Genomic DNA, 8,745 nt, shown 5'->3' with positions numbered 1-8,745 from the left:
TTGTGCAAGGTTAAAGACGCCCTGAAACCGCTCTCACACACCACTGGCCCGTCACCTCCACACTGCGTTCAGCCTAAATGACCACTGTCACCTCCCCATGCCTTCACCTTGCCCTGTTATTCCCACTTTGACCTCCTTTCAATTGCTTGTTCAGTCTTTGAAAGCCAGATGGTGCAGACAGAAGAATATAACAGACCTGGACTCTAATCTTTGAGTCAAAATCCACCTGTAACAACAGTCTGACGTTGGTATCAGTATCAGCACTCAGCAAGGAGAAAGAAATCAAGACGAGATCCAATACATTAAAGCAATATGATCATGTAATCACAGCATATTCCTATACAAGCTGCAGCAGGACATGTGACCGTTAACAAAGCCAGAGTAACCAGAAGGAGCGTAAACTGACCTTATTTGAAGAGGAATGGTCCTTCAGAGCAGCAACGTGTTGAGTAACAAGTCAAATTATTTCACAGTGAACTCAGTGTCTCCTGTGTTAAAAGCCAGTATCAGTATTCTATGTGACATTTTATTCATTTCATAAATGTTGCTTTGGGAACGTTTTCACATGTGCGCTGCTCAGTTTTAGATTTTGTGTTTTTTTCCAACAGCCATGACTCCCATTAATTTCCAAATGGTATGAAAATCAGTTTGAAACGTCTGAAACACAATCGAAGTCAATACTTTTTGTCAAAATTGTGTTTAATAGTCTTTTGCAAGTTTGCTTTCAAACTGCATTTAAACTACAACCACATAAAGATGAGAGGAAGCAAATGACTGCGAAGAGAAACGAGCTGCATCCAAAAAAAAAAAAACCTAGCTAAATGGGACACTTTCACTTTTTTGTGTTGAAATGATGCTGCAACATGAGTGGTTTTATTGGTGTGAAGCCAGACCGACGCTGGTCCCAGATCATTTAACGCTTTCACTGCAGCATATTTATGATGAGCTGTGAGATAAACTGCCATCCTTTAGGAAAGCCTCTGGTTTTGAAGGAAACTTTAACTCTTCTCTCCTGCTGCCCTCTGCTGGTTAGAATAAGCTGCAGTGAGGATGGAGTTCTCTCGATGTTCAATAGTCTGGAACTGTTGAGGTGCTCTAAGCATAAACTCACTCAATAACAAATATGCGACTATATTACACTCTGCTGCTATCACCATATTGTTATCAGTATTATAATTACATCATTAGCACTTTGACTATATTGTTGTTGTCATTATTACCATGATTATATTATCCTTATTATTATAACATAAATGTTATGTTATGGCTATTATTATTACTACTATTATTAAGGTTTACAATTCTAACATCCTGACACACATTCACACACACCTAGCTCACTTTATGTACATTTTGTCTACTATATTTTATGGTCACTTCATTTCAATCACGTTTCAAAATAAAATGAAAATATATGAATGAAATATATAAATAAATGTTTTGGATGACTTTGACCAATACTTCACTATGTTCACTGAATTTGTTTCATTTGTTGTGATGCGATTACCTGATGTAAAGTCCTGTTTTGCAGCCAGTTCACTTTGTGGATACACCTGACTTTTTTATTAAATCTTAAATACTTTATTCAGTAGCTCATTACAACACAAGCTACCTTTGTAAACTCAGCCAGTGTAGTGCTTGTAGGTTTGTATGGTAAATGTTGAGTTTTGAACATTTAAGTCTCACATTTTGTATAAGCGCTGTTAAAATATCAAGTTAGGGTAAAACTTTTTTTTATATTGTTCATCTGCTTCGTTTACATTTTTCAGTGAAGATCCAGTTAAGTTTTAAGAGTTTTGTCCTAAAACTGAACTGGATCTTTTTCTGCAGCTTCATTGCTCAACAGTTGATGTGCAGTGTGAATCACCCACACAGCATGTCAGTCAATACACCACTGTACTGAACATCCATTTAACAGTTTTACACTTAAAACTTAAGTTCCCCCATCAGAAACATTACAGTATTAAAATTCACATTGTTTCTCAGACATCTTTTTTCTACCATGTTGCTTTGTAGTTATTTAGCATGTCATTAATACATGCACTGCAGTTGCATCGTTTGGCTTTTATCCTCAGGGTTTGAACAACAAAAATAAAACCTAAGTTAACAACACTAAACTTAGAATTTGTAGGTGTAACTCAGCAGTTGCAAAATGAAAATGTTGTCTTCATTTTGTCTGTTTACCTCCTCACATGGGTATCTTTTTAAAAAGCAACAGTTTACCAGTTTATTCCACATCTTGGTGCAACAGAGGGAGGTTCCTGAAAACCAATGACAATCTGCTGAATTGAGATTCTGTCTTAAATGAGACTTAAATCACACTCTGTGAGGAACACATAACCAGTTCATGTCCCTCATGAGTTTAAGAAATTACAACAACAGCAACAACAGTTGTTTTTTTTTTCCAACGTTTTATTCTACAAACATTTCCATTGCTCCAGCGTCACACTCAGAAGTTCCTGTGAAACAACAGCCAGAGAGGGAAAAAGATTTCAGTGGTCAAATCCAGTTCAGCTGATCCAGACTCTGATAAACACCCTGTCTGAATTTATCCTGTCAAAGTTATTTCTAAAAGTGAGTGAACTTGCTTGATTTATGGATACACTGATGATGAGAACTACAGACAGACTATTCATCACTGTCCTTGCTGACACATGCTTCATGTGCAACATTTCCATTTTATGCACACAATATAGTCTCAGGGACGTCAGTTCTAGTTATAAAATTAGAGAACAGACTCTTACTTTGCGACAATGGTGTCATTCTTTGCCAGCCTCAGGATGGAGTCATCAGACTCACCCTGTAGGAGGAAAAACAACCTGTTATCTCAGTGCAGATGCAGGTTTCCAGTAGAGTAAAGGGTTCACGTTATAAAATTATTTAATAAATGATTTGGAATTATGAAATTCTGAAGGAGCGTTTCTATTTTAACCAGATGCTCTTTATTATTTGTTGTATTTTACAAACATTGTAAATGTTAGTATTAATTATTTGTTTCTTATATTTGGTAGTTGTGTTGTTTCTGGTGTCTGATTCTTGTTCTGAGGTCTCTGGAAAAAGATTTTAATCTCAATGACACTTCCTGATTAAAGAGATTAAATAAAAAGAATTTTTTTTATATCTCAAGATATGGATTTTCAGAAACTCTCGTGATGTACTTGTAACAGCCCTCTGAATTATTATTATTAGAGACGTTGGTGAAGAAGAAGACATTCCTATCAGCTTATTTACTGTCACTTCTGAATCAGTATCAGCCTCGAAAACCAGTATCCCTGCACATCTACAAAAGAATTCTGTCCTTAAATTATCTGAAATTAATCTGAAAGTGTTGCAAATTTTACTAAAACTTACTAACCAAATTCATTTAGAAGATTGCAGACTAAAAAATAAAATATAAAATAAAAAAATTAATAAATCATGTGTCCTAGTTAAATACTTATCAAAAACAACAGGAGTTGATGCAAACTTAGTACTCTGAGTACTATGTTTGACAAACCAGCTTTGACATATTCAATCTACCAGTTTGATTTTACAGATCGATGAAAAATGAAAATCATGACTACACCTCGTCATTAGTATATTTTACTGGGGTCTCAAGGTAAAATAATCCTGACAGCTGTCAAGCAAAACGACTTTCCTGTGCTCACATGAGAGCAGGAAAAGTACAACACAGCAGATGCTCAGCTCTGACTCACCATTCTGCGGATGGCGCCACAGATGGCGTAGGTCTTGAACTGACCGTTGAAACGACCGGTCACCTTGTCAACCTGCAGAGGACAGAGCACAGGACAACAGTTAAACTCCAGAACGACTGCTGCAAACAGGAAACGTGGGTTTTTACTAATACTCAAGATATTAAATTATACATATACAAAAAAAAAAATATCTGTTGACTTAGAATTGGTTTCACAACAGCACAACCTGCCAATACCAGACAAGTATGACACCAGTGGTTTGGCAGGTTACAGGTACTAAGACCCAATCATGATACATCCTGATAACATTTTTTACCCTTCACAACTGCATGCTGTGCAGTTTGAGATTTCTGAGTGTATTGCTTTAGGCAGCCAGTAATTTCTATTAATTCCTGAATGGTGTGAAAAACAATTTATAGCCTCCTCAAACTTGCCGGAGCGTATAATCAATCACAGTGAACAAGCTATAATCCTATTACTGCATGATATTTCAGTGTGGACCTGTAGTCAACAACAATAATGTAATATACATATAAAATGAATGCAGGCTTGATCTTCATTGTGATGGATTACACATGAAGCAAGTTTGCTATTTGACTTTCATCACAAAAAGAGGAAACGGTTGCTGTGAGTAAAGTCGGACAAAATATAACCAAACTGTAAAAACCCAGCAGCTCGTCAAGTACATGCAATTTATGATAAATGAGTTCAAACAAGAAAAACTGACTGGTGTGGTTCTGCAACAATAAGAACAGTCAACTCACTGACTAGGTTTACAGAGACCAACACAATCAAAATACTGACACCCTGTTATGAGTCTACAAACTTATGAAAAACCTGTTCAAGTCATATTCCTGCTTCCAAGCTGTGGAGCATATTTGAAGTTTACAGACTGAAAATGTCAAACTTCACATTATGTTGCAGTGGAAGTGTTTCAAGCTCACTGCCCACAGTTCTGTCGTGGTTTACTCTTGTCACCAACTGCCTGCAAATTTTACAACCAACACTGAGCCTACTGTTTGTTTTACAACTACACGCAAAGGAGACTTAGGCAGCAGAGTATGTGTTAGCAACGATGATAAATTAAGCAGGACATATCATCAATGTGAACAAGTCTAAAGAACTCAAAAGATTTTACCTCAGCAATGTTGATCTGGATGGAGGCATGGTCCTTAGCTCCAATGATTCTGTTGCTAGCAGAGCTGCAATACACACATACTGCATTATTACTATTTTGTTTCTTGTGTAAATCAAATATCACCATCATTGCACAGCTTCCGCATGGGTCACTAAGATAAACTTAATAAAAGACCTTTTTAAAAAACACATAAAATACAGTTTAATGCATCTCAGATGATTACATTAGTGCTGTTAATTGTTAAAATATGTATTGTTCTATTGTATCTCATTTCTTCACTACTTCCCAACAGCATAAAACTGTAAAATTCTGATTCATTTCAGTTTTTGCTAAAATCAAAGCTTGCAAATTAGGAGATGATGAGCTTCCTGGCAGTTCAACATGTCTGATGGCAGCCAGCGATCTAAGGATGCAACTAATGATTGTATTTGCTTTCTGACTGATTAAACATAAAAAAGTAAAAATATTTAACTGAGCATAAGTTCACCCAAGAGTGCAAATACCTTCACACACCTCCCAATATTCAGTTTTCAGTGATACGACATAGAAAATGTGCAAATACTATTTTCTGAGCTGCTGAAACCAGGAAGTATTTGGCATTGTTCATTTTTACTTTTACTAACATTACTGCCTATGGCTGGGTGACATTAATACTAAAGATTTTTTAATGCCAATGAAGCAAACGGAATCAAACGCTTCTTGAAACTTGTGGACACCCTGTCGTTCACACTAGATCTGAGCCTCAGTGCAAACACAAAACATTTGCTCTTTCTAGCCTGGTGGATTGTTTTTTACTGTTTTAAAGGAAACCACGGGTCCTGCACCCCTGTAGAAATGCTTACACACTCACCATTTACGTGGGACGTAGAGGTCCACAAACTCACCAGCGTCGTTCTGCATGTTTCACAGGTTGTGGAGGTGGTCGCCTACAAATCTGAAGGAGACAAATATTAGACCAAGAAGTCTTCAGAGGACCAGACGCGCTGTCTCCGATGCTAACTAGCAAGCGTAACCCTCCTAGCACACAAGCTAACCAATGTAAATACAATGAGAGCGTATGCAGCTCCGTGTTTCTAATTAAGTTCAACGTAAAACATCACAAAACGCCACCATGAATACAGAAAAGACATCTTTGTTTCTCCATGTGACTCCACGCTGTTAGCCAGCTAGCATCAGTTAGCATGTGAAGCGCACAGCGCGGCCGCATGTGGCAGCAGACAAACGTCTGCTTTCTTCACACAATTCACGAGAGAAACACCATCGACACACAACCTGCAGCCACACAATCACATTAACTTTGACAAATCTCAAAGAAAGAACGGTTACGTGCGGATATATGGTCAACTTTAAGCGTTTTTTAGACGAGAGCTCGACAGAGACCCACCGTGCCCGACAAATGGCCGACAGGAAAGGAGGAGTCGTCGCCCAGGAAATGAAAACATCTCTGTCTGAAGCTTAGTGTCGCCACCTGCTGGTGCAGAGGCCGTAAACGCACCACGTCCGGATACTTGTGTCTGTTTCTAATCTGTGATTTGCATCAGACCCTGATAAGGGAAATTGCTATATTGTTCATTTTCACTTATTGATTAGAACCAGGTAGTTCAATTAAGGTATTTTAATGAAAAGTGACGTAATAAATCCACATTCAATTCACATGTCCTCAAATTCACATCTAAGCCGTGCTATTGTAGCTACAACCAAACTACAACATATTATTATTTAATGTTCTGATAAGTAATTATTAATAATTATTATTTCATTATTCTGCTTTTTCAAAAGAAAAAAAAATTAAATTGTTTTGTAAAAAGTCCTGCACTCAGAAATCTACAAGAATAAAAGTACAAATATTATGACATAGATCATTACTATTGATGCATCTTAGGGGAGTTAAAACCTGGGGCTAAAATTTCTTGCTGAACTCCAGTTGATCTCAACTGTAAGTAGCAGTTTCATAATTCCCTGAGACTCGCAGAAACCAATTAATACTCTAAAAATGTTGTGAGGCAATAAAGCCTGACTCATGAAGTGGGGAGATCATTTCTCTATGGACCCTGTCTTTGTGCATTGTGGTGCTGAAACAGGAAAGGGCCTTCCCCAAACTATTAGAGTTAGGGTCTCTTCATTAGAACTCAAGGGCCTGACCCCAACCATGATCAACAGTCCCAAACCAAAAGTACATGGATGGCAGTGAGTACCTTATCTTGGCGTATTAGAATAGTACAAATGTCTGCTATTGCTAAGAGATTGATACAAAAAGTCCAAATGCTCTTGATTTTACATGAATTTATTAAAGTTTAGTAAAGGTACAGGAAACAGAAGCACAGTCACATTTTAGAATGCACATAATGCATAATCATTTTTACATTTGTATTGAACACAAATATTCTAAATGTATAATATTGCTGTTATTGCAGATTACATGATACATGTAACAAATGTGTCAAATTCATAGGCTGCATATCACAACACGTGTAGAAAATTGGATTCCCCCATGAAAAATGCATCACTCTGAAATGTGTGATGCTGACAAAAATGCAGCAAAGTATTATATTTCATCACATGTAAAAAACCATGTTGTAGAGTTAATTCATGTCACTGACATACATGCAAGTGCAGCTTTGACTTTTTCCACAAAGGAATTATATTTCAGCCCATCATAAAGGGTGAAGTTATTATATTCAGATGAGTGACTTTGATGGTGACGGTGAGATTTTGGATGGACATGTTAGACAGCGGTCTCCACCACCATCATCAAAACACCAAATGAGGGAATATATTTTGGAAGAATGGTGTTCATCCCTCCAGAAGAGAACCTTGTAGACTTTAGACTCAATGCCAGGGAGCACTGAAGCTGTTCTGGCATCATGTGGAGGCCCAACACCTTACTAAGACCCTTAGTGTTGGTTTTTCATTAAGTTTGTCACCCGTCTGTATCTAAACTTTATTGACGGATTGCAATCCATCAATAGATAAATAAATAAATAAGTTAGACATATGCACACCACATATTACGTAGCAGATATGACCTGGACAAAAGTAGAGGTATTTTCAAGAGCTTGACCCAAATAGACCAAAGCAGAGTGGTCCACTGATGCTAAAAAAGTAGGCCACTGAAAAAGTTGCTAAGAGATTCCAAAGGTACAATATTATCTTACTAGCCTTACCACAGATACAACAATTGCAACTACTGCTGCTACATATGAAAATATGTGCCGATGTCCTGTGGTCATTGTTACTGTTTTTTGACACATGTACATCCCACGGCCAGTTTGTATGGACACTTGCACCACACAGTTCCTGATGTCTCTGTCCGCCTCCTCTGGTGGACGTAAATCTGGAGGAAGATGGGCTGGGCGATCATGTTTTTCACACTGCAGCCCTTGCACTCAGCATGTGTAATGACAGCGGGCTCTCTGCTGCCATCAATATCCTCACTGAAATAAAAGGGGAAAAAAATGTCAATGAATAAATGGAGGCATACATGGAAGCAGAGAGGCAAACAACAAACGCTATGGACTTCCGCTTGAATACATTTGCTTGTTCCACAACAGTTGATTTGTTTGTTTGTTTGTATTATTTGATACAAATTTCCCTGCAATTAAGTTTTTAGCTACATTAATGGCAAAGCTCTGGAGATGACAGCGGCAGTCATCTACGTCTTTACATCAGATGGATTACCAGATGTTCATGGTTCGTCCAGCATGAACTATAATGAGTTAGATGGTTGTCTGACTTTACAGCTGACACAGGTCCCCCCTATTTCAACATCAGAAAGGTGAAGCGGGAGGGGGTTTCTGAAGCTATCTGACGATCAGATTGGCACTTTGATCGGAGGATACTGGCTGGCAGACTGCCAAAGCAAACAAGGCTCGACATTCTCTCTCTGGCTTTCCCCCCTGTTCTACTTCTGTC

At 37.9% G+C, this 8,745-nt stretch overlaps 1 protein-coding gene across 1 annotated transcript; it reads right to left on the bottom strand.

Annotated features, from left to right (window-relative positions):
* Positions 1-2,056: 2,056 nt before the first annotated feature.
* Positions 2,057-6,355, bottom strand: rps21 (ribosomal protein S21). The gene is made up of 6 exons (XM_071477496.1): positions 6,218-6,355; positions 5,684-5,767; positions 4,834-4,897; positions 3,696-3,767; positions 2,745-2,800; positions 2,057-2,459 (listed from the first exon to the last, which is right to left on the bottom strand). Exons 2-6 carry the CDS (start codon positions 5,731-5,733, stop codon positions 2,450-2,452), a joined length of 252 nt encoding a protein of 83 aa, XP_071333597.1. The 5' UTR covers positions 5,734-5,767; positions 6,218-6,355; the 3' UTR covers positions 2,057-2,449.
* Between the last annotated feature and the right edge of the window lie 2,390 nt (positions 6,356-8,745).

The sequence above is a fragment of the Trachinotus anak genome, unplaced genomic scaffold, assembly GCF_046630095.1.
Source record: "Trachinotus anak isolate AG129_WGS33_773 ecotype Australia unplaced genomic scaffold, CSIRO_AGI_Tana_v1 ptg000004l, whole genome shotgun sequence".
NCBI classification, from domain to species: domain Eukaryota; kingdom Metazoa; phylum Chordata; class Actinopteri; order Carangiformes; family Carangidae; genus Trachinotus; species Trachinotus anak.
This window is presented reverse-complemented; position numbering and strand designations above follow the sequence as displayed.

Coding starts and splice junctions, on each gene's coding strand:
- rps21 (XM_071477496.1), bottom strand. CDS start 5,733: ATGCAGAACGACGCTGGTGAGTTTGTGGACCTCTACGTCCCACGTAAA. Junction 4,898..5,683: donor CTCTACGTCCCACGTAAATG/GTGAGTGTGTAA, acceptor TGTGTATTGCAG/CTCTGCTAGCAACAGAATCA. Junction 2,801..3,695: donor GTGGCGCCATCCGCAGAATG/GTGAGTCAGAGC, acceptor TTCCTCCTACAG/GGTGAGTCTGATGACTCCAT.